Genomic DNA, 26,845 nt, shown 5'->3' on the forward strand with positions numbered 1-26,845 from the left:
GAAAATGAAATTTTTTTTTAAGTTGTCAATTAATAAGATATTTCTAACACACATTATAGGCATACTTAGAATTACACACCAATAAAAAACACAAGGAAAAAAAAGCCAAGGAAAACCTTCAGGTGTTCTGGGGGAATAAATTATGCATTTAATTTCCTGACTACAGATCACATAGAGGCCTTTGAGCACCAGGACAGTGGAAAAAAAAATGACTACATTTTAGAAAGCAAACACCTCAAGATAGAGGTTTATTTATTTATTTTTTTTAAAGAGGCATGGTGAGTCTTTTGAAGACTTTGTTGTTTTGCCACAAGTTCTTGGAAAATGCATACGTTTGTTTTTGGTTTTTTTTTTGTTTTTTTTTTTTACACAAAGTTGTCAATTTAATAAGATCAATCTCACACACAGGATAGGCATACTTAGAATTGCATCCCAAAACACATTCTACTATGCCTCCTGAGTATGGGAATATCACACGTGATATTTTTTTTTGCATTTGTACTGATGATATACTGGACATTGCATGTTGTGTATCACACTAATCAACCACCCATCAAAACCAATATACTGTAATGGCTGCCTCTACATGATTGGTCAGGGAATATAAAGCTTAGTTTGGCGTCCCCTATAGCAATCCCAGTTCCTATATGCCAAGCAAACCTAGCGTACTGGTACATGGCTGTTCCCAGGAAGGCCATGTTCAGTTGCCAGGAAGTAGAAGGAAGGAGGAACAAGAGTTCTTGTGGTTCCAGAAGTGCTGTTGTCCACAGGAGATCGAGCCATGATGGCTATGTAAGCAATCATTTCTGACAGTTCTCAGCTCCATTCATTCAGCCATTAAGAACTACTTTGATTGGCCACAGCTATCACATGGTACAGGGCTGCTTTGATTGGCCCTGTAGCATGTGATCACTGTGACCAATCACAGTATTCTCAAAGGGCGTTATGAATGACAACCATTGTTTACTACTGGACATGTGATCACTGAATGGTCACAGCGATTACATGATACCATGGCAAAGTAAAATGGCCCAGTACACAGATTGGTGATCCACTGTGTCCAGTAGACACCGCAGTCACAGATCGGGGTGTGCACAATTTCTGTGGGGATGTATTGATGTGTCCTCCCAGAACGATGCTTGTCCTGCCCACTCCTATATGTATAGTAGCCGGGTGGGAAGTAGTTAGAGAAATACCGGGTTGATGACAAATTAAAGCTTCTGGTTTAACCCACAGTTTGAAAAACTGCAGATGGCCAGGAAGCTTCTTGCTGGAATTTTTCTTCATCTATGCTTTACAATGGACTGGCTGTCTTACCATTCACAAATCATGGAATGGGTTAGTCTATCATCTTTTCAGAAAAAAATGAAAAAAGGTGAACACTGTACACCTTCCCCACCACACCTCTCCCTCCTCTTTCATCAGTGTTTCCAAGAAGGATTAGAGCGATGCTGTTTGCTGATGCTGACCAATCAGGACTGCTCAGATTCTGAATAGGGGGTGACTGTACAGTGTTCGTTCACCTTTCCATTTTTCTGAAAAGGTGAACCTATACTATAAATGCAGAAACCACTCACTTTGTTACATAAACAAACATGTTTTATAAAAGAACACTAGATATAGATTGAAAAGCAGCACTGTCCATTTTTTGAAAAATCAAATGCAAACAAGCCATGGTTACAACAATAATGCACTTTTAGCAGAAAATAAAATAGTGTCTTCCTGGGACAGAAAATGGCTCTGAAGCAGCATCCACTTCATCCTGTCTTGGCAAAAGCAGAATACTATATGTAAAACATAATGGTTTAGAAATAATGCTTGGTTCACACTACAAGCTATTGAAAATCCATTATATAGATGCCTCTGCAGCCTTAGGCATGTCCTGTTCTTTTTCAAAGTCTATATCTGAGGTCTGTTCTTGGCGCACAGTCTTCAATGCATGAACTGCATAGTTAACGCTTGTGTCATCAAACCAACTCCAGGATCCCAAGAAGGGGTTGTACAGCATTCCCCTCAGTGTATCTACCACAAAACCATCTGTAAATTAGAAGTCAAAAGTCATTGTATTCAGTGAGCTGTGGGTAAATACATTTTTACAGCATATGAATTCCTTTGGGATAAACTCTCATAGTCATTACATTCAGACCACATTTAAGAGAGTATTATATACACAACTCCAGATCAAAGAACATTTTATTCATAATACTCACTTGATTCAAGTAGTCTTTCAAGCTCTTCAGGTTGGATGAACTTGTCCCAGTCATGAGTACCTTCTGGAATAAGGGACATTACCTTTTCTGCTAGCACTATGCCAAGAACATAGGATATCTTGGTTTTATTTATGGTCGTTATAAACAGTGAGCCACCTGGCTTCCAAAAAAAAAAAAAAATGGATACACATTTGTGATTATTGACCTTAATAATAAATATTAGGTTACAAAATTTTTGACTTACGATTGTATGAGAGCTTGGACAGTTCTAGTACTAAAACCCTCCCTATTCCTTCCAAAAATATACGGACCACCACGCCAATTGTGTCAAATTGGAATAGACAATAAGGTAATGTATGTACAATTCAAAAGTGAGAGGTTAAAATTTCAACTAGAAGTCTTGAGGACCCATTCTTACTTGAACCATAGCAGAATAGAAGGTGGCTATTAAAAATGCATTATAAAGAAATAGTAGGCTATATTTCAATGCTGTATGGACAGTTTAGCTATAATTCTTGTCTTTAATAATGTACTACATGCCCATTATTATAACATGTCCTGTTTACAATACAGTAAAGCAAACTGATTACTTGTCATTTGACCCCTCTTAAAATTCAACTGTCTTTATGAAAACTTAAATAAAAAGATTGTAATATAAAAATATACAACAACGTTATTTATGTCCTACCTTTAGTACATGAAAACAGCTTTGGATGAAAACCTCAACATTATTCACATGTTCTACAACTTCTGAAGCCACAACAGCATCAAAAGATTCAACATCCTGCTCCGCAACCTCTTCCAGTGCGCAAGGCTTGTATTGGAGAAGCTGGTCTAAGGCAGGATCAGCTGACTTATGAAGTATTGCTGTTCTAATATTATCTTCCAAAGGGTCAATTCCTGTAACTGTAGCACCTAATCTTCCAAGTGGCTACAATATAAAAAAAATATGTGGGAGAAGTAAATTACTAAATAATCCAAATAGAAGTTCGGTGTATTCAGCAACATTTGCTTTCTTTTGTAATGATACGCAGAAGTTAATTTAAGGCCCCTTTCACACGGGCTTTCCAATCAGGTCCACCTGTCAGTTTTTTTTAGTCGGACCTGATCGGATGCTCCATGCAGCTCTATGGAGCAGGAGATGTCCGCGGTGACATCACCGCTGACAATGGCTGCTCTCCAATGCAATGTGGTCAGTGAAATCCAGATGGATTGAAACCCTATTTTCCATCCGTCTGAAGCAGGGATCCTCAAACTACAGCCCTCCAGCTGTTGCAGGACTACACATCCCATGAGGCATTGTAAAACTCTGACATTCATAGACATGACAAGGCATGATGGGAATTGTAGTTCCTGAACAACTGGAGGGCCATAGTTTGAAGACCCTTGGTCTGGAGGATCTGATCTCCCATAGAGGAGAGCGGGGATCTGACAGCTCCGACGGAGCTGTCATCTGCCTGCTCAGCAGGGATCAGCAGATCGATCCCCGCTGAGGAAAACTGAGTCATCTGGGCAGAAAGCCCGTGTGAAAAGACCTTTTCTCCCAGGGCAAATCTGCTAAACAGGTCTTTTCTATTAAAAACAATGACGTTTCTATGTAACCATTCTAGCAACTGGTGTTGATGAAGCGAGTGATTGTAGAGACACATAGGCCTAGCTTTTAAGTGATTGTAAAAGCAATCCATTTAGTTTAAGCTACAAAAAAAAAAAGGCAAATCATTTGTGTATTAGGTAGAAAAAAATAAAAATAAAAAAATTAATCACATCCCCTCGGTTCTCAGCTGCATACGAGCTGAGGGGGAGGAGAAGCAGCAGTCCACTGAACTTCCCAGTGAAAGGCTGTTCGAGGAGAGCACACTGAGTTCCCAGCATAGTTAGAGAAACTGACCATGGTGTGTTCTGCTTAGTGTGGTCAGTTTTTAACAGGAAAAAAGAGGGACTGGCATTAACGCCAGGGATTTCACATAAAAGGAAGCAATACAAAGAGATCAGGATACTTTTTCATACAAGTACATTATACAGCAGGCACATATTATCAATATGAAATGTTTGATTTACATATTCTTTAAGTCCCAATCACACAGCTCCATTCACATGAGGTGTGTTGCATGGGCCCATTTATTTTCTATGGACACTTAAAGGGCTTTCACAGACTAAAAGAGCTCCTATCACTTACTGCACTGCAGTGTATGCAATAGAAAACAACTGTGCTGCCCTGTAGTCCCTTAAAAGGATATGTCCACCCTAAAACTAAAATCCTGCATCTATAGATCTCCACATTCTAACACTAACCTATCTATCCCTGTAAAGAAGAAATCAGTACACATACCTTTTTTGAAGCCGAACCAACCCGATCTCCAGCGACAGAAGCTCTACAGAGGACACAGCCGACATCGGCTGTGAAATTAATGAAAAGGGACGTCACCCATAGAGTTACTATGGGGCTTCTGTTGTTGCTGTGTCCTCTGCACCCACCTCTACAGTGAAGATGCGGCTGACAGCTCAGCGTGGGTTCAGGTCAGATTGGCTTCAAAAAAACATAAAAGTATACTGATTTCTTCTTTACAGGAATAGATAGGTTAAGGTTAGTGTTAGAATGCGAAGATCTATAGACACAGGATTTTAGGTTTAGGGTGGACTTATCCTCTAACAACTGGCCTAAAATGTTAAAAAAATTTGATTTTTATATTTTTTTTTGGGGAATTTCATATAAAAAAGTGAAAAATATTGTTTTTTTTTTTTTCAAAATTGTCGCTCTTTTTTTGTTTATAGCGCAAAAAAAAAAAAAAAAAAAAAAAAAAATCGCACAGGTGATCAAATCCCACCAAAAGAAAGCTCTGTTTGTTGGAAGAAAAAAAAAAGGACGTCAATTTTGTTTTGATACAGCGTCGCACGACCGCTCAATTGTCCGTTAAAATCACGCAGTGCCGAATCGCAAAATAGGGCCTGGTCTTTGAGCAGCCAAATCCTCCGGGGCTTAAGTGGTTAAAGGGACTACAGGGTAGTACAGATGTTTTCTATTGCATACACTGCAGTGCAGTAAGGGTTAGGTGTGCCAGTTGGCACATGTATGGGTCCTATTAGGGATAAAAGGCAGCTACAACAAACTTTGTTGTAAAGCAAGCAAACACACAAATAAACAATGGAAGTATAGAAAGTATAGAAATAAAGCATGAAATATCTGGAAAAGGCTCATTAAAAAAAAAAATACAATAAAAGCTTAAACTGCAACACAAGACATTGAGTAATTTAAATTATCAAAGGGCAGCTGGAAAGGAAAAAAAAACATGGGGTTGATTTACTAAAAGGCAATTTCCATTATCCAAGCAAAAATGCTGTTTTTTTTTTTCTCCTTGCATGCGATTGGGTATATTTGTGAGGCTTCACCTTTTTTACTAAAGCCCCGTACACAAGTACCGATTGTTGGCCGTGAATTTTCGGCCGCTGCCCGATTATCGGCTTGTTAGTATGAGGATTCCGACAACCCACTGTGACTTTTCGGCCGAACAAAATCTGGTGTGCATGCTATAAAATTTTTGTTGGCCGTCAGCAGATCGGTCGATTGTTCCTCAGTCAGTACAGATTTCGGCAGACAAAAATCAGTTGAGCAAGACTGGGCATGCTCAGAGAAGAAAAAACACACGGAAAGTAAACCAGCACATGACATCACTTCTGCAGTTGGTTGTTGTTGGCCGACAAAATTTGTGTGCAGTCTAGAGCACATTTCAACCAACAAAACAACACTGGACAAAAGACGGCCGATCGGTCGGCCAAAAATCGGTGCGTGTGTACGGGGCTTAAGCTCTGGAGCAAATGCTATTGCAAAAAGCACAGTCTGAAGCTTCACCTTATTTACTAAGCTTTGGAGCAAATGCTCTTGCAAAAGTGCACAGTATATCGGCTTTTAGTTAATCAACCCAATTCAATAGGGCATCAGACGAGGCAGACCTTCCCACTCCGTATCAACACAGCCCCGATTCATTGGTAGTATCTATAACCACTGTGACCCTGCAACGTGAGCACTGCTGTGCAGTTTGGGAGTGGACATACTGCAGTTATTTTAGCTAGTTAGTCCACAGCCACACAATTTCTACTCAATTTTTTTTTTTTTTACAGTTACAGCTACGTTTCAAAAATGACTTTTCTGTTTCAATCTATAGCTACCTATGGCATTGCTGGTATTCTGGGCACAGTTTGTGTACAGAATGCTTTAAAAATGTAATTGACTACAGCACTCTGATGCATCTCTGAATAGAAACCAATCAGCTTCCAGGTTTTTTTTTTTTTGAAAAGCAGAGATTTTATTGAGAAAAAAAAAAAAAAAAAAAAAGGATAAACCAACATGGTACAGGTAGAAATCCAAATTCGAACAAGAACTTTCGGTAAAGTGCAATCACAAATTAACAGGAGAACAGGTTTACATACATGCAGAGGGATGGAGCGGTACGGACAATGAAGCACTACAGGGTGCAGTCCACATCCCAGCAGAGCAGTGCAGAGAATGAAACAAAATAAGTAAGTAAAATAAAACATTAGGTACATGTGGCCGAATTCTGGAGCCATCTGTCCCAAATCTTGTTGTATTTAGTGGGGCATCCCCGGTTCTTATACATAATTCTATGGTACGGCAGGACAGAGTTTACTTCCCTCAGCCAATGTTGGAAATCTGGAGGGCTCTCCCTCATCCACCGTCTAGCCACCAGCTTCCTGGCTATAAAGAGCGTGTGCTGCAGAAAGGTTTTCGTGCATTTATTCATGTCTTCATCTGGGTAAATACCCAGTAAGCACTGTTTGGGGTCTAGCTGGAGGGGGGATCCCATAGTATCATGCAGGAAGGCCACTATCTCAGCTTCCAGGTTTTTATGTCAAAGCTTAATTGAACAAGCTGAAGTTGAATGATTGGCTACCATGCACAGCTGCTCCAGATTTTGCACTCCCCTCCCGCTGTTTGTAATAACAGCGGAGCAGCTGCTTAGCTGCATCGGTTGTTATTACAAGAAAGCAGACCGTCTACTTTCAAAAAAACGGTACACGGGGCGATGCCTTTAGCTGCAGGCATCCCTCTGGTACAACCACTTAAAGCAGTATTTGTCATATGGGCAAGTTTGTGGCCGATACTTGAAAAAAAGTGAATATTGGCCTCCGATAATCGGCCCCACCGATAATCGTTCGATCCCTACTCTCCAGGTTTAGTAAATCAACTGCATAGGCTCACAATTAACAGCAAGAAAATAGGAAGAGACCAAAATCTATGTGTCTATTCCGACACACTACATAGCATTTAGTAAATGAGGCTGCCCATGCAGATCAAATCTAAACAAAAAAAAATCTGACGTGTCCTAAAATGGGATGAGCAGCTACTGTTAAAAAAAACCTGCATATTCTGGGTACCTCAGATAAAAGTCCTCCACCACAGCCAACATCAAGGATTTTTACGCCAGACAGAGGGCACCCAACATCATGGTAGCTTTTGCTCATAAGAACATCTCTAGGAGAGAAGATCAGGCAATAGTGTAACAATGAACTGTCATGTTTCGCATGTAATAAAGACAAATGCTGTAATTCAACAGTAATTGTAATCTTCCTAACCAAACCCTATGCAAGGAACATTTCCTAAAGCTGAACTCTGGGCACATTTTTTTCCCCCATGCAGCGGGACTGTGTCCCCACTGATCTTTTATTCTAGGGGAAGAGGACAGTGGAGATATATTTACATGATCCACCGATCCTCCCCGCACAGGACTGGTCTGTCACCCACGTGCTCCAGTGGTCCTGCAGATGGACTGTTTGACGTGAGCATGCTCAATAGACTGGAACAGTCGGCCACTGGAGTTCTGTCAATGGCAGCCTTGCTGATGGAGCAAGCAACCTCCTGTGTTCACTATGCAGAAGAGCAACTGCTCAGGAACATAACTGGAAAACATCAGCAATCACTGCTTGTGCTGCCGACTACAAGTCATTCTCTTGTTTCCACAGTGGTCCCAATGGTATGCAATAAGAAAAAAAAAAAAAAAACCTGGAGGAGTTCAATTTGAACCACTTTCAACTGAAAAAAAAACAAAAAAAAAAAAACAAAAACACACACCACACCACTATGAAACTTACGACCCATTTTTTTTTCTTTTTTTAATATGGCACTGATGGTTGTAGGTTGTTTTTTTTTTTTTCCCAAACATGGTTGTTTTTATCCATTCAACCACTTAGGGACCAAGCCCATTTCTGACACTTGTTGCTTAGAAGTTAAAATCTGTATTTTTTGCTAGAATATTACTTAAAAACACTTTTCTTTTTTGTTTTTAAGCAAAGACTCTGGAGAACACAATGGAGGTTGTTGCAATATTTTATGTCACACGGTATTTGCGCAGCAGTCTGTCAAACGAAATTTAAAAAAAAAATATAAATAAAAAAACACTTCACTGAGTTTAAAAAAAACTAAACAGTAAAGTTAGCCCAATCTTTTTGTATATTGTTATTGTGAAAGATGATGTTACGCTGAGTAAACAGATACCTAACATGTTACTGTTTAAAATTGCACACACTGGTGGAATAGTGACAAACTCGGTACTTAACCACTTGCCGACTGCCTAACGCCGATCTACGTCGGCAGTCAGCCCCTCACAGGCAAAGCGACGTAGGTCTACGTCGCTAGCCTGTGAGGCTCTGGGGAGCGAGCGCGCGCCCGCGGAGGCGCGCTCCCGCGCTGTCACGGACCCCCCTGCGCGTGTGACCGGCGGACCCAATGTCCGCCGGTCACTCGGCGATCGTCGGGGGAGAGGGAGAAAGTCAGGCGGCTTGTGTAAACAAGCCACCTGTCATTCTCCTCGGTGTAAAAACACTGATCACTCGGATCTAGTATGTAGATCCGTTGATCAGTGTCCTTACAGCTCAAGCCACAGCCAATCACAGTAGAAAGCACGCCCCTAGGGACACACACAGCCCCTCCCTCCCAAATAAAGTTAACCCCTTCACTACCAGTGTATTTTTACAGTAACAGTGCATATGTATAGCACTGATTACTGTAGAAATGTCACTGGTAACCCCAAAAGTGTCAAAAATGTCAGTCAAGGGTCCGATCTGTCCGCCCCAATGTCGCAGAACCGCAAAAAAAAAAAAAAAAAAAAAAAAAAAAAAAAAAAAAAAAAAAAAAAAAAAAAAAAAAAAATCGCAGATCGCTGCCATTACGCGTTAAAAAAAAAAAAAGACAAAAATCTTTCCCTTTGTTCGTAAACGCGATAACTTTTGCGCAAACCAATAAAAATACGCTTTTTTTTTACCAAACATAGGTAGCATAAAACAAATTGGCCGAAAATGTTAAAAAAAAATTAGATTTTTACATTTTTTTGGGGGGAATTTCATATAAAAAAAAATGTGAAAAATATTGTTATTTTTGCAAAATTTACGCTCTTTTTTTGTTTATAGCGCAAAAAGTAAAAAGTGCACAGGTGATCAAATACCACCAAAAGAAAGCTCTGTTTGTGGGGAAAAAAAGGACGTCAAATTCATTTAGGTACAGCGTCGCACGACCGCGCAATTGTCCGTTAAAGTCACGCAGTGCCGAATCGCAAAATACCCCCTGGTCAGGAAGGGGGTAAAATCTTCCGGGGCTTAAGTGGTTAAAAAAAAGTTTAAAGCGTCGCCTATGAAGATTTTTAACAGTTACCAGGTTAGAGTTACAGAGGTCTTTTGCTAGAATTATTGCTCTTGCTGACAATCACGGCGATACCTCACATATGCGATTTGAACACAGTTTACATTTGCGAGCGGGACCTACGTATGCTTTCTTTTATGTGTGAGCACGCTGGGAATGGGGCGCTTCAAAATTTTAGTTTTTTTTTTTTTATTATTATTTACTGTCCCTTATAAAAAAAAAAAAAAAAAATAAAAAAAAATTATTTAATCACTTATTTTGCTGTCACAAAGGCAGTGACCAGTACCCTTTATGGAAAGATCTGGGGTTTAAAAGACCTTTGCACTTAAAAGTATTCAAACCATGAAAATCTGCATTTTTGAATAACTGGATTTTTGTCTTAGCATAAAATCCTTTTCTCTGAAGTTCATTGACCGATGCAACTCCATATAAAAATTGACCATTGGGTTATGCTACCCCCTACAGTAGTAGAACACTAGGCAGGAAAAAGCTTTACCACGCCTATGGGGCCATCCCTGCAGGCATACACCCACTCACTCTGCTATAGGCTTCAGCTTCAGTTTCATTGCAAGCAGTGTTTAGAGGAAAAACCCCAACCCACTCAAGATAGAGAGAGGCGGGTGCTGCGTCTGTCAATGAATTTCAGAGAAAATGATTTTACAGTAAGAAAATTAAGTTTTCTCTATCGTTCATTGACAGATGCAGCTCCATTTAATTCTTGACCGTTGGACATAAAAAAAAAAAACGCAATTCCCAACAAGGCTAAAACTTTAGCCAACTAGAGAATATAGAGCTCAACCAGGAACAACAGGAGCTCACTTGGACAAACACCCTCAAAGAGACTAATACTGGCCATACACTAGCCAAAAAAAAAAAAAAAAAAAAAAAAAAACACGCTTGAAAATCTGTGATTTGGTCCGTTCCATTTGTTTTCCGTCCAGTTAATGGGCACAAACAGAAAATTGGTTTTAGCTTTTCAGAGCCGAAAAATCAAAGGAACAGTTTCGAACATTCTGCCGAACGAACAATAAATTGAAAGGTTGATGTGTTTCTTGCCCGAACTGTTTGCACTAGGCATGTGTGTGATGAACGAAAAACTGATTCATTTATGTCCATTGAACAACTATCGTTCGAAATTTGGTCATTACATGATGGCACGATCGTCTCCTCTCACGGCCGATTTCTCGTTTTTCGAAAAGGAGTTTGAAAGATTTTTCGGCTAGTGTATGGCCATCATAGTCTCTTTGAAAACAGCAGCCAGCAAAACCTTGCAGACAGAAGAAGCATCCGAGAATGCCAACATCTACTTTATACAATTTTGTGAACGTGTCCACAGACGACCAAGTTGTCGCATTGCAAACTTGTATCACTGACGCCTGATGGCGAAACGCCGAAGAAGCACTCAGCGCCCTAGTAGAATGCGCCTTCACAGAGAAAGGTGGAACCTGACCCTTCAGTGAATAAGCCCGAACCACCGTCTGCCTGATCCACCTACAAATGGTCGCAGCAGACACAGCCAATCCCTTTCTAGGTCCTTCCGTAAGGACAAAAAGAGAATTTGATTTCTTTAAAGATTCAGTAGCCGCCAGGTAAACCCTAATCGCCCGAACCACATCCAAAGAATGAAAAGAAATCTTCTTAGGATGCTCGGGCTTAGGACATAAAGAAGTCAGCACACTGTCTTCATTTAGAAGAAAATCAGAAACCACCTTAGGAAGAAACGACTGACTAGGTCGTAGTACAACTTTACTTGACCAAATAAGGCGAACGACAGGAAAGCGCTGCCAATTCTGATACTCAGCGAGCAGATGTAATAGCCACCAAAAAAGGCAACCTTCTGAGACAGGGTAAGCAGAGGAATCTCCCTAATGTTCTCAAAAGGAGGTTTTTGAAGAAAAGACAATACCAAATTCAGATCCCGCTGAGGTAACTGGGATCACCTCGGAGGGGCCACATGAAGGACCCCTTGGATAAAAGTGCGAATCAATGCATTCACAAGGCTAAAGGACATTGGAAAAACACAGCCAAGACCAACACTTGGCCTTTAATAGTAGCCAAGGCCAACTTTTGTTCGACACCTCTTTGATGGAAAGCCAAGATCCTAGCCACCGAAAAAAAAGGCGAGGATGCACCTTAATGGATTCACACCATAAAATGTACGATTTCCACATACAATGATAGATCTTCCTGGAAGTACACTTCCTGGCCTTCAACAGTGTAGGAATCACTGAATCAGAAAGACCCCTATCCAACACCTGGCCTTCAACAACCACGCCGTTAAAGCCAGCGACTGTAAAGCAGGATGGAAGATTGGCCCCTGAGACAGCAGATCTTCCCTGAGAGGAGGTCTCCAAGGAGCATGGATGCGAAGAACCTGTCTAATGGTCGGGACCTGAATTTGATCTTGGGTACGCTGCGACTCAGGGCATCCCAGGTCGTGTGCATCCCGGTGAAGTGTTTCACTCACAGGCCAGCCCCCGTCCATCGGGGCTCTGTCGTGGCGAGGCTTAGTGTTGGACTATCCCCTGCGCACGCTCGCTGGCCGGGCTGGGAGACCTTAAGAATCTAGCATATTCAGTCCAAAGTCCAGCCGGCTTTTGCTTGTAGTTCTCTTAGGAACAAAACTAACTAAAAAATAAAGTCTTACAAAAAGGTTCCCAAAAAAACAGGCAGAAACAAGCTGAAGCCTATAGCCGAGTGTGTGGGTGTATGCCTGCAGGGATGGCCCCATAGGCGTGGTCCCATAGGCATGGTAAAGCTTTTTCCTGCCTAGTGTTCTACTCCTGTAGGGGGCAGTATAACCCAATAGTCAAGAATTATATGGAGCCGAGTCTGCCAATGAACGATAGAGAATCGGCGCCATGGGCAGCAGAGTTAACCTGGAAGGGACGTCGCTTCCGGGTTACTACATCGGAGACCCAATCAAAGCCAAACCAGGCTTCGTTTGGGACTCCAACCAGTCGGCGGACATGCTGGCTAGTTGCTCAGGTCTCCCGCAGGAACGGGAGACCTCCCCCTCCCTTTCTTGGGATAATGGCCGCTGAGCCTCTTCGGTTGCTATCACCAGAAAGCCAACTGCTGGCTCAAAAAAAAAAAAAACACACACGGTACCGGGGTAATGCTTCTAGCTACAGGCATAACAATGGTACAACCACTTCTTCAAACTGACGTACAGGTATGTCGGTTTGTGGGAAGTGGTTAAACACCTTTGCCATTAAAAGATAGACTGCTGGCAAAAAGAAAAGGCTAGTTTTACACTTCCTCTCCATTAAGTTGCACAGAAACGATCTTGCTTTGAAACCTCCAGCCCAATGATCTCCTAAAACAACCATGTATGTATTTTGTCAGTTTCCTCTTTAATGGTGGAGGGAATGTCACTAGAGACCCGAAAACCGAAGATTGCACATGTCGTTCATCTCTATTGAATAGATATATGCATTTCTCTTCAGGATTCAAGCATGGTTAGCTCATTCCAAAGGGATCAAAATGCCTTAGATAGCAGTTTTATATTAGCACACATTTTGGCTATCCAAAGATCCGCTTTCTAGTTAGAAACACAAGCATGCCTATTCTCATGTTCATAAGAGTAGAGGCCTTTCTTACTGCCAAATAGATTGGAAGGTACATGGATAGCTATACACATTAGAAGATTGTTAACCAAATCTGGCAGCATTCATTAAAGCTTGTCTAAAGTCAAATACCGCCCTCTCCTCCAACCTGTCCTTTCTGCTTCCTTAAAGTAATCCTGTATTTAAGCAGATCCAAGTAATGCAAGCACGAGAACGCACCAGGGAAAGTAGTGATTTAGGGCCTTCTGTTATAGTCAAAGGGTATGGTAGCAGGCACTTTTAATATGACTATAGGTTGGATTTTGGTCTGATTATCTTCCCACTAGTGCAGACACTTTAAACCAACTGAATCCCCAGGAAAAGTGGAATTGCCCAATCTTAATGAACTACAGGAGGTCCCCGGGTTTCAAAGGACTCTTACTTACAAAGCTGAGGGAGACAACAGGAAGTGAGAGGAAATCTACTCCTAGGAAGGGAAATTCACTCCTGTAAGAGTTCTGTAAGGTGTCTTCACTGAAGCTTTATAACCAATCCTTGTTTCCACAACAACCCAAAATTTTAAAAATCTGATTGTCACAGAGAAAGTGAAGTAAAATCTTCTGAACAAGGGCACAGACAGTAAGCCCCCGTTCACACTGGGGCGACCTGTGAGGCGACCTGGTCGCCTCACAGGTCGCCTTCCATAGAGAAGCTCAAGTCGCTCTGACTTAGAAAAAGGGTCCGGAGCTTCTTTGGGGAGACCTGCATAGACTTCAATGTTATGAAGTCCGTGCCGGCCGCTCCGAGGTCGCGGGGCGAGCAGCGCGCCGCGACCTATGAGGTCGCCCGGCAAAGTCGGGTCGCTGCAATGTGAACAGGGCCTTAAACAATTTTACAGGAATGTTTACCCTTCCCTTTTGCTATCCAAACAACTTAAAAATTATTTTTTGGCTGGAGTTACACACAAAAAAAAAAAAAATGTACCTGTTCCAACTTAAATACTAATTCAACTGAAGAACAAACCTATCTTGTTTGTAACCCGGGGACTGCCTGTATATCACAACAGGTAATTTGAATAAATACCAATAACCCCCGATTGTGTGATCTCCACTTATTTGGAAGTCTAGTTAGGTTGCCTGAAAACACCCCTTTACCCAGTGGAACAGTGATCCACAAACTGTGGCCCTTTGCTTGCATTTAACTGACCCTTGGGGCACTATTCCTCCCTCTGACACCAAGGATGGAGCAAAATTCCGCCCACTGATACCAATATTGGGGCACAATACCTCACACTAATGATGTGGCACAATTTCTCCTACTGACACCAACGATGGGGCACAAGTCTTTACACTGACAGGAATACCAATAAATGATCCCTCCCACTGACTCCAATAATAAAAGCATAATTCCTCCCTCTGACATGGATGACATGACAATTCCTCAGAGTGGCAGCAGGATAGGGCATCATTTATCTCACAGACGAATGACGGGGCACAATTTTCACCGCTGACACCAACGATGGAGCATAATTTTTCCACTGACATCAATAATGCAGCAAAAGTTCTCCTCTTGACACCAATGATGTGGCAGAATTCCTCCCACTGACACCACACCAATGATGCAGCACAATTCTTTCCACTGACATCCAAAAGGGTAGGTCATTTTTTTTACTCCCACTAACTACCAAGCCTTACTCTCACTGACCGCCCAAATTCTTAAAGAGGAATTCAGATGAGGATTGGTCCAGCTTGGACCAAAGTATCTATGTACAGTAATCTCCCGCTCCATCGCGGTTCAGTTTTTGCGGTCCCGGTAATTCGCGTTTTTTTTTTTTTAATGTTATTTTACTATATAAATCATTAAAAATGAAATATTTTTGTGTTTTCCATAGCTCTTGCTCTGTCTCTTAGTATATTTTATGTGTTTAAATGAGTTTCTATTGTTTTAAAAGTATGTTTAAAGACCTTAAAATGCTTTTACACGTACAGTGACAGTAAAAAAAACATGCCTACAATGCATTTTAATAGGGTTTTTCTATTTCGCGGAATTTCACTTTTCGCGGCTGGGTCCGGAACGTAACCCCCGCAATGGAGGGGGGGGGTTTACTGTATATACCATACATGGCAGATGCCCTAGGAAGCTGTAAATCACTGAAGTAGACATCACTACTCCAGCGAGATTCACTTGCTTCAATGTCCCTTGCGAGCTGCCTGCCTGATGCATTCTGAGCATAGGAGGGTAGCCACTCAGCATTGACACCATTCAGAGAATGCTTTGCATTCTCTGATTGAATGTAAAATGCTCCGTGATGGGATAAGATGGAGAGGCAGGGCAGTGACGTCACGGCCTCCACCTCATGAGAGCACTTTACATTCATTCACAAAATGCAGAGCATCCTCAAAATGGCACCCATGCCAAGTGGCTGCCGTGCTTTGATCAGAATGCATCAGGCCATTCACCAAAGGACATGGAAGCAGGGGGGAGATCCCTGGAGTAGTGGTGTCTACTTCAGTGATTTACAGCCTCCCGGGGCATTGGCCAGGTATGGTATATACATAGTGCCTGGCATCCCATATTTGGAATGCTGCATGACATCCGCTCAGCATGGGACCTAGAAGAAAGTGAAGGTCAGTAGCAGTGTCTACTTCAGTGATTTCAAGTATGCCGGGGGAAAATCAGCCAGGTATGGTGTATACATAGGTTACTCTGTTCCAAGCTGGACCAATGTAATTATGTATAAAGTATCCATGACTGGAACTCAACTTTAAGGACAGTGAACTGGCCCTTTGTTGGTTAACAGGTTTTGAGGACCACTGTGTTAGAAGCACCCCTTAGCTCAGTGTTTCTCAACTCCGGTCCTCAGGGCACACTAACAGGCCAGATTTTAAGTATTACCTTGGGGAGATGCAGACTAAGAATACTGCAATCACTGAGCAGCAAATGATATCACCTGTGATGTATTTCAGTTTTCTTGCAAACCTGGCCTGTTAGTGTGCCCTGAGGACTGGAGTTGAGAAACACTGCCTTAGCTGACAACCTGTGCTTTTTTTTTTTTTCCATCAATCCTAACATTTACCATAGATTTAGGTCAGCATCTGAGTAAGACTCCTTTGAAAGGAGTCTTTAGCACTTGGAAAACCCACTGTAGTGTGATGCAAATAATCATGCATATACAAGTATACCTTATAAAGGGTACACGAATATCATTCATGGCATGGAGAGGTTTGTATATTCCTTCTTCATCCCACCATTTTGCTGACCAAGTCTGAAATTTCTTCAGCTCACTAGGATCCACTGTATGAGAAGTCGAGTATGCCCGTCTTAATTGGAGCCGATCACAAAAAAAAAAAAAAGTTCAAATGCTTGGTTAATAAAATGCTTTTAAAAATGAAGAGTTAATATCATTTAGACACAGATGCTACCAAAGCTTTGAGGCTGTACAGCCTAATTAAATGAAAAACACACAATTAATGACGAAATAACGAGAAAAACAAACAAAAAACACCTGTACATAAATAATTAAAAATGTATATGTTGTTAGCTTTAACCCAATTCAAGCCAATACAATTGGGATACATTTGGTATATGTAAATACTTCTGCCCATGTCCCCAATAGGGGGAATTTCCCTTTATGTCCTTATCCCTCTAAGAGCAGGTCATGAAAGAAAGAGCTGTTGCGATAGGGACTGGACATCAAAGACAGTAAAAATAATAGAGGTGCCAAACCATTCCCACCTTACGGAAAAATGTGTTGTTGCTATCTGTGTCCCCATTTAAAAAAATTCCTGTCATAACAGCAAAAGTGAGGACACAGACTGCAAAAATTCCAAAGGCTCTATGCCTTTCCCAACTAAAATTGGGCTTTACAATTCTAAAATATACAGTATATATGGTTAACTAAAGAAAAACTACAAGCATCAAACCCAAAGCTTACAGGCTTGTTCTGGCTGCTGTGCTGCCATTTCTGCTTCCTGGGTTACCAAAGGAGAACTTTTGAAGCATAGGTATTAAACTGGCAACTGTTGACAAAAAAAAGAAGAAAATGATATCAATGCAAATATTAAAAAAGGAACATCTACGTACTACGAAATATACAAATATGTCATGGCAGACATGCAATAAGGCAAGATCCATGCATTTTTAAAGCCAAATTGATCCGCCTCCATTTTTTAATTAACGTGGACAGGCTGCATATACAGTGACAAATAAGGGGTGCTTTGTTTTATTCAATAAATGCCAGGGTTGAAATAGCAAAACAGTGGTCCAACATGATTCTGAATGTTGCTTGAGCAGCACGTTACACATATATATATATATATATATATATATATATATATATATATATATATATATATATATATATATATATATATATATATATATAAATATACATACACACACATTTCAGGTCTAGTTTTCCTGGCCTGCATTCCCTTTCCATGTCACACTAAACTAGCAGATCAGAACTGCAGCCAGTCAAAATATATTTTCAGAAGGAAATCAATGACGATAAACCCAGAAATGTCATGAACTGCTTGTGCGATTGGCTTACTGGTTTTCTTAGAAGTCTGATCTAAGATATAAATACGATTTTTGGAACGTCATTTTTGGTGAGATACTCCCAAACGGAAAGCACATCTAAAAAGGGATGCAGACCCTGTCAATTTCCTCAGAGCCCTGCAGTTGCAGAATCAGATTAATAATTATAAAACCACTCCCCTTAGATTCACTCAGCACATTGACCCAAACAGCTATTTCTTCAGAACAACAACATGTAGGAATCTGCAACAAAGTTTGTTAAAATCCTTGCAATGTACATAGATTATTCAGAAAAGAATGTTTTTTTTTTTCCCTCAATAAAAGTTGAGTTACTCTTTAAAGCTGATCTCCATGTTTTAGTGACATTTCAATAGTTTGTTTGGACCAGGCTGGTGTAAAGGAACTATTTACTTTGAGAAGATGTGCAGTGGCTCTCTGCACTGTATGTATCCTCAGCTACCTATGGTATACAAAGTTGTGTTGCTGCAGTGGGATTGGAACTTCCCTTCCCACGCCTGGAACAAAATAAAGTAGGACTGTGCATTGCAAAGCTATTTAGAAGAGTCTGAATGAATATAAAGAGGAGAGATAGGTGGATAACATCCCTGCAGACGGAAACCTTTTTTTTTTTTCTACCACCTGCCTTTCTTTTTTTTAATTTTAGGAATACTGCCAAAAATATTTTGTAGACGGTCCGTATTAAAGAGGAAGTAAACCCTCCTCAGGAAGTTGTACCTATAGGTAAGCCTATGATAAGGCTTACCTATAGGTACCGTAAATATCTCCTAAACATGTACCGTTTAGGAGATGTTTACCTTACATGCAGCCATTGATGTCACTGGCGCATGCACTCTGAAGGAACGGCCGCTGGTGCTGTTCCTTTAGAGCCCCGTGCCGTGACCGCGGCTCCCGCGCGGGAGTGACGTCACCGCGGCTCCAGCCAATTAGATGGCCGGATGCCGTGATCCCGGAAGACGGGCGACTGAACATGTCGCCCGTCATAGAGGTAAGCGGGCGGCACGGCGGGGGCTCGTTCTAAGGTAAGTATTTCATAATGAGCTAGTATGCGATGCATACTAGCTCATTATGTGTTTCTCTTTCAGGGTTAAATAAAAAAAAAAAAAAAAATCGAGTTTACAACCTCTTTAACCTCCCTTGCAGTCTGATTTTATCAGAATTTTAGTGCTAAAAGCGGTACATTGTTTTATATTTTAGGCCTGTAATTCTTAGGAATAACCCACTTAAATCTGTCCAAACGAGAGTCTAGTAGACATCCTGGATATGATAAAGTTTGAAACCAGAAATCATAAATTCATAGGCGTGCGCACGGGGTGTGCCCAGGCACACCCTAATCACCCTCGTGCCCGCCATGTCTGCTCTGCGGTGCGGCTCTCCTCTGCCCCTGGGCTGGCTCACTTGGCGCCGGCGCCGCTCAGCTCCAGACTGAATCTGAGCCGGCGCCGCCCACTGTGGAGGGGGAGACAGGCATGCCGGAGAGGGACTGTCTAGTCTGGGGCTGGGGGAGGGACTGTGCAGCGGCTGCCCAGCGCAGCCAGCGCCGGAGAGAACTAGGCAGGACTCAGGAGGAGGCAGAGCAGAGAACGAGCAAGCTGGCCGCATGGCGAGGAGGACCACCACAGTCAGTCAGACTCAGCAAGCAAGCAATCATCCATCACCCATCAGCATTCAGCAAGAAGGAGGGGGAGAGAGGCCAGAGAGAGAGCCTGAAGTGAGTTGTGTGGAATTATTATTTTTTTTTTTTACAGCTAACTGCCACTGGTCACTCTGTATTGAAGGGGGCACGCTGGTCACTCTGCATCGAAGGGGTGTTTGGCGACTCAAAGATTTGTTCAGAAACTTTCCAAATAAAGTCTGCATGAATCAAAGGCTTGCCACTCGTTTTTTTAGCAGAATGTATGCATTCTACAAGCATTGCTCAAGAAGATGTCTGAAGATCTTTTTATAGTATTTTTATAGAAGGAAAAAAAAAACAAAAAAAAAAAAAAACATGGACCGTGTTCCTGTGCAATTCAGGTGTGAACTGGCCCTCCTTTTAAAACTTTCTTCAACTTAGGCTAGGATCAGCGAGGGAAATCTGCGATCCATTTCCTGCACCGCGTTCAAAACGTTGTGCAGTTGCGATCTGCAGTGGGTGTCATTGTTAACAATACCCCAAATACAGTACAAAAGTACTATGTGATTCAGTTTGATGCAATGCAGTATGATTTGAAAACGCACCGACCAAGCTAATGAGCCCATTCATTTTGCATGCAAAAAAAAAAAAAAAAACACTGCAACAAGATCGCATTGGTAGTTCTGTGTTTGCCAATTGCGTTTTGGGTCGTTAACTTAATAATGACACCAGTTGCAGATTGCAACTGCCATGCGTTTTGAATGCAGTTTTGGAAACCCATACATAACTCGGGGGTTTCCCGCACCACATTCTGGTGTGAACAGGCACTTATTGTCACACTATATTGTTTCAGCATAAACACTGCATCATTGTAAAAAAAAAAAAAAAAAAAAAAAAACCACTAAAACCTCTTCTTTATTTGAAAGGTTATAGTGAAACTCATGCCCTTAAAATCCCATACCTGACCTGAGGCACCACAACCTACATAATATACTCTCGGGATGGTGGCAGAAATGACTACCTAACTTTCCATTATAAGATCCAAAAACTCACCTCTTTCAACGAAACTCATGCCCCGTACACACGTGCAGATCGTTGGCCGAACGATCGGCCGTCTTTTGTCCCCGGGCTGTCGTGTCTGTTGAAAAGTGCAAAAGACAGCACACGAATTTTGTCGGCCAACAACAGCCGACTGCAGAAGTGATGTCATGTGATGGTTGACTTTCCCTGTGTTTTTTCTTTTCTGAGCATGCTCAGTCTTGCTAATCTGCTGTCTGTCGGCCGAATTCTGTACTGACTGAGGAACAATCGGCCGCTCTGGTGTCGGCATACAAAAATTTTAATGCTTGCACGACAGATTCTTTTCAGCCGAAAGTGCGCTGTCGGCTGTCGGAAGCATCATACTAACAAGCCGAAAATCGGCCGATCGGTCGTCGGCCGAATCTTTTCGGCCGACAATCTGCACGGGTGTACGAGGCATAAGGCTCCATGTACACGGGACGTTGTTAAAAGTCCCTTTGAATGCTGGAATTTTTAGGACGTTTGAAACGTCTGTTAGGTCGCGTTTGTACCCGCGTTTAGCGGGCGTTTGCGTTTAGAACCATTCCTAGAGTTCAAAAAAATTATTCCTCTTTAAAATGGAAAAACGCGAACGCTAAATGCGGGTCATCGCGTTCGGTTGCGTTTGTAACGCCGGGAAACACACGTTCGAACGCAAATAATTGCGTTCTAAAAAAAGTCCCTGAACGCAACTGCCTGAAAATGACTGTAAACGACCTGGTGTACATGGACAGATAAGATAAAATGTAGATGGGTTCAGGGGCTTCTGAAAAAAAACGCCCAACTGCTCCTAAACGGCCATTTACAACGTCCCGTGTACATGGAGCCTAAAGGCAAAACTATTTTTTCCCCATTTTTTTTGTGAGAGGGTTATAAACCCTGTTAGGTTTTTTTTTTTTTTGCCATCTGTGGCCCATTAGGGAGATTCCCCTTCATTTCCTCTCCCAAAGCAAAAAACAGGAAGTGAGAGGAAATCCCTCTATAGTTGTCATCAGAACTAATGTCCCCATTGGAATATTTCCTCTATTCCTGTTCTGGTGACAACTCAACATGTGAGATTTTCTTTCACTTTTACTCTGAGAACAGTAAACAGGGTGAATCTCCCCAACGGGGACACAGCCAGCAATGAAAACCTGACAGGTGGTCTAATTCCTCTCCGCTCTATTACAAAAAATTAGGTTAGTTCTATTTTAACCACTTCCCGCCCACCCTATAGACGATTGACGGCGGGAAAGTGGTTGCATTATCCTGACCGGACGTCATATGACGGCGGCGTGCAGAGCAGCAATCGGTGATGCTGCGTGTCACTCTTACCATGTGAACAGCTGTGTCCAATCACAGCTGGTTACATAGAACACAGGAAGAGCCGTTAATCGGCTTTCCTAAGGCTGGCCATACACTATACAGTTTTCTTATTCAATTTCCTTTAGATTTACCTTAAACTATGTAGTGCAAGGGCCTGCCTGACTGCATACAAATTGAAAGTGTTTAGGTTTGACCCTACATTACATGGTTTTCGTAAATCTAAAGGAAAGTTGAACAAGAAAATTGTATAGTGTATGGCCAGCCTTAGTTCGTGCCTGAGGCACGAGTAGAGGTGAGCCGATCTGCGGCTCTCCTGACAGGGGGGGGGGGTTGCACTGGTAATCAGATCATTGATTACCAGTGCAGACCCTCTGTGCCACTAGAACCACCAGGGATGCCCACCCATGACCCCAGGGATGCCCACCATGGCCCCCAGGGATGGCAATCAGGGCTCAGGGAGCCCACCAGTGCCCTCCTCATCAGCGCTGCCCACCAGTGCCATCTATCAGTGCCACCCACCAGTGCCCATTATTGCCCACCAGTGCTGCCTATCAGTGCCACACATCAGTGCCAATTAGTGCTGCCTATCAGTGCCGCATATTAGTGCCACCCCACCAGTGCAGGAAAAAAATGTATCTATTTACAAATTTGTATAACAAACAAAAAAAAAAAAAATTATTTTTTCAAACTTTTCAGTCTTTTATTTGTTTAGCAAAAAAGAAAAAACCTTGCGGTGATCAAATACCCCCAGAAGAAAGCTCTATTTGTGGGAAAAACATCTTTCACACTGAATACACAAAAAAAAGGAAGAATAGGGTAAAAATTGTGTTTTGTTTTTTTTTCATTAATATTTTTAAAGCGGAGTTCCGGGCACAAAATCGATCTTTTTTTTTGTGCCCGTCCGCTTGTTCACCTTCACCTGAAACAGAATTGGATAGTTAGGTTTTTTTTTTTTGTACTCACCTTGTAATTGTAGATCGAAGATACTCACCTATTCTTCACTTCCTCCCTCTGCGCCGCGGCTCCGCCGTCACTTCCTGTCTCGCGATGATTCCTGGGAGCTGAACGTCATTGCTCCCAGGAATCAATGCGACGGCACCGGCCCCGCTCGTCACTTCCGGGGCGACGCCGCATTCCCTGCTAAACAGCTTCTGGGCATGCCCAGAAGCTGTGGAGGAATGCGGCGCCGCACCGGAAGTGACGAGAGGGGCCGGTGCAGGCGCATTCTGGGAGAAGAAGACACGGAAGAGGACGCAGAAGAAGATCGCGCTGGCTTCAGCTGCCCACAAGAGAGATGGCAACGCTGTGGAAGAAATTTTATAAGTAAGTATTTCTTCTTGCAGGTAAGTGCGAACCGGGACAGATCAGAGGCTAGCCATTGTGGAATGTACTAGCCCTGACTGTCCCGGGGGTATGTTTATTAAAAAATGACTTCTGTGCCCGGAACTCCGTTTTAATAATTAATAAATGAATAATAAAAAATTACGTTTGAAAGATTGCTGAGTGCAAACACGGTGTGACATGAATTGCAACTATCGCCATTTTATTCTCAAGGGTCTCAGCTAATATATACTGTATGTATAAAATATGTCTGGGGGTTCTGAGTAATTTTCCAGCAAAAAAAAAAAAAATGATTTTTACCGGTAGGAGAGGAATGCCAGAAATGGCTCGGTATGGAAGTGGTTAAACAGATTAACCGCTTGCTGACCGTATACAGTACATATATGGCACCAAGGAGGCTCTCCTACCTGGGACATGATTTGCACGCCAAGCTAGGGAGTGTGCACACATGCCCTGGCTGTTCTGCGATTGGCTGCAGCATGAGCCAATCAGCAGGTCCCGGCCACTGGTTGGTTGGCGGCACCTGTCAATTGGCTCCGAAGATTACCAAAGAGAGCCCTATGTAAGGTAAACAAGGACAGGGCTCTCTTCTAAATGCAGCAATGTGCGGTTTCTTTCTTCCTGCAAAGCAGAAAGGAAAAAAACAGCACACACAGTAACACATGTTGGCCACAAATTTAGCCCCTTGATCGCCCCTCATGTTAAACCCTTTGCCAGTGTCGTTAGTACAATGACAGTGCATATTTTTAGCACTGATTACTGTATTAGTGTCACTGGTTTACAAAAAAAAAAAAGTGTCAAAGTGTCAGGTGCCCGTTTTGTCGGCCGCAATATCAATGTCCCGCTTTAAGTCGCTGATTGTGGCCAGTACTAGTAAAAAAAAGATAAATAAAAATTAAATAGATCCCATAGTTTTTGGACGCTATAACTTTTGCGCAAACCACCAATCAATATGCGCTTATTGGGATTTTTTTTTTTACCAAAAATAGGAAGCAGAATACAAATTGGCCTAAATTGATGAAGGAATTAGATTTTTTTTTTTTTATTGGGAATGTTATATAGTAAAAAGTAAATAATGTTTTTTTTTTTCAGAATTGTCGCTTTTTTTTTTTGTTTACAGCACAAAAAAATTAAAATCTATTTGTGGGAAAAAAGGACATAAAGTTGATTTCGGTACAGCGTCGCACGAGAGCACAATTGTCAGTTAACCACTTCCCGCCCACCCACCATCAAATGACGGCGGAGCGGTGCGGCTATTGTTCAGAACAGCCACTCTCGCGCACCCGAGGGGGCGCGCAGTGCACCGATCGTGGCAGCATGAAGGTACAGTGTCACATGACCATGCAATTGTCAGTTAACCACTTGCCGACTGCCTAACGCCGATTACATCGGCAGTCAGCCCCTCACAGGCAAAGCGACATAGGTCTACGTCGCTAGCCTGTGAGGCTCTAGGGAGCGCGCGCGCGCCGCCGGAGGCGCGCTCCCGCTCGCTCACGGGCCCCCCCCGTGTGCCCGGCGGACCCAATGTACGCCGGGCACTCGCGATTGTCCGTTACAGAGGGAGAAAGGCAGGCGGCTAATGTAAACAGCCGCCTGTCATTCTCCCCTGTGTAAGAATGGAGATCACACGGTTCTGCTATGTAGGACCGTTGATCTCTGTTCTTACACTAGTAGCCACAGCCAATCACAGTTAGAAGCACGCCCCTAGGGACACACTTAACCCCTCCCTCTCAAATAAAGTTGACTCCTTCCCTGCCAGTGTCATTTTTACAGTAACAGTGCATATGTATAGCACTGATTACTGTAGTAATGTCACTGGTAACCCCAAAAGTGTCAAATGTCAGTCAAGGTTCCGATCTGTCCGCCGCAATGTCGCAGTCCCGCAAAAAAAAAAAAAAAAAAAACGCAGATCGCCGCCATTACTCGTTAAAAAAAAAAAAATAAAAACAACAAAAATGACATAAATCTTTCCCTGAGTTAGTAAACGTGATAACTTTTGCGCAAACCAATCAAAATACGCTTTTTGCGATTTTTTTTTACCAAACATATGTAGCAGAAAACAAATTGGCCTAAAATGTTAAAAAATTTTGATTTTTACATTTTTTTTGGGGAATTTCATAAAAAAAATGTGAAAAATGTTATTTTTGCAAAATTGTCGCTCTTTTTTTGTTTATAGCACTTTGATCAAAAAAAAAATCGCACAGGTGATCAAATACCACCAAAAGAAAGCTCTGTTTGTGGGAAAAAAAAGGATGTCAAATTCGTTAAGGTACAGCGTCGCACGACCGCGCAATTGTCCGTTAAAATAACGAAGTGCCAAATCACAAAATAGGCCCTGGTCGGGAAGGGGGTAAAATCTTCCGGGGCTTAAGTGGTTAAAGTAGCGCAGTGCTGTACGGCAAAAAATGGCCTCCTCATGAAAAGGAGGGTAAATCTTCCAGAGGTCAAGTAAAGAGTCAGCTGTGACAGGTGGGAGGGCAGGCAGATATTAGAGAGCTGTGTCCACTGTTATTTGTTATGGAGAACATTTGCTCTCATATTGTGTGTCAGTTGCTGGATCGTACCATCCGGTTAAGAATGACAGGTGTTGTGTAGTCCCGCCCCCTACACGTTCACATATCCCATGTTATCAATGCCTATTGAGTTTAGTACAAACCCCCCTCCAGCCCCAATACTTGTAGTGGTCGCTGGGTGTCCTATACCATAACCTTGTAATAGGAAGGAGCCGTACGTATCGCATTACCTGAGCGGCCCCCTGTACACCGCACACCTCTCACTGATACCAACAGACACCACATCGCTCTACAGCACACGCTGCCAACCCCAGGCTCAGCTTATAGGTAACAGACACCGGAAATGTGCAACCATTATCCCGCCCCTCACACAGAGGAAACACCACCCCGGAAGTAAGACTAGGAGACGCCATGAGAGAGAAGGGCAGACTGTTACTGTTCTGTCTTCCCTGCTGACCTACACCACAGAACTGCCATGTAGGAACGTGCTGAATGGGCAGATATCCGAACTGGCCCTCATATACAAGGAAGTCTCTCTTTCCACCTAATTTCCCCCTTTTTTTTATATATATATCCTTTTAAAAACATTGTAGATATTGCTCTATTTAAGAGGATCTCCAGGCACCCATAAAAAAAATAAAATAAAAGTCAGCAGCTACAAACAGTGTAGCTGCTGACTTTTAAAAAACAGCCACTCACCTGTCCTACGATCCAGCAGTGAGCTCACTGCAGCCTCTCCTCCCTCTGTCCTCCCTTGACGGCGCTGGCATCTTCATTATGGGCAGCATATAGTGTACCTTCATCTTCACTATGGGCACCCTTGACGGCGCCTGCATCTTCACTATGGGCACCCTTGACAGCGCCTGCATCTTCACTATGGGCACCCTTGACGGCGCCTGCATCTTCACTATGGGCACCCTTGAGTGTACCTGCATCTTCACTATGGGCACCCTTGACAGCGCCTGCATCTTCACTATGGGCACCCTTGATGACGCCTGCATCTTCACTATGGGCACCCTTGACAGCGCCTGCATCTTCACTATGGGCAC

General features: G+C 42.5%; 1 protein-coding gene across 1 annotated transcript; it reads right to left on the bottom strand.

The window, feature by feature from the left end:
- Window positions 1-1,624: 1,624 nt before the first annotated feature.
- COQ3 (coenzyme Q3, methyltransferase) lies at window positions 1,625-26,159 on the bottom strand. The gene is made up of 7 exons (XM_082252181.1): window positions 26,027-26,159; window positions 17,341-17,425; window positions 16,589-16,726; window positions 7,602-7,698; window positions 2,899-3,141; window positions 2,211-2,370; window positions 1,625-2,037 (listed from the first exon to the last, which is right to left on the bottom strand). The coding sequence occupies exons 1-7, from the start codon at window positions 26,079-26,081 to the stop codon at window positions 1,850-1,852; spliced, it is 966 nt and encodes a 321-aa protein (XP_082108307.1). The 5' UTR covers window positions 26,082-26,159; the 3' UTR covers window positions 1,625-1,849.
- Window positions 26,160-26,845: the final 686 nt, after the last annotated feature.

This window comes from Pelophylax lessonae (genome assembly GCF_965119305.1).
Source record: "Pelophylax lessonae genome assembly, chromosome: 3".
Taxonomy (NCBI): Eukaryota; Metazoa; Chordata; class Amphibia; order Anura; family Ranidae; genus Pelophylax; species Pelophylax lessonae.

Excerpts from the sequence above, each read along its gene's own strand:
- COQ3 (XM_082252181.1), bottom strand. The coding sequence starts at position 26,081 with ATGTGGTGTCTGTTGGTATCAGTGAGAGGTGTGCGGTGTACAGGGGGC. Across the intron at positions 16,727-17,340 it reads ACAGCAGCCAGAACAAGCCT|ACGGGCATACTCGACTTCTC; the intron begins GTAAGCTTTGGG and ends GCTCCAATTAAG. Across the intron at positions 2,038-2,210 it reads TGAAAGACTACTTGAATCAA|ATGGTTTTGTGGTAGATACA; the intron begins GTGAGTATTATG and ends TCTAATTTACAG.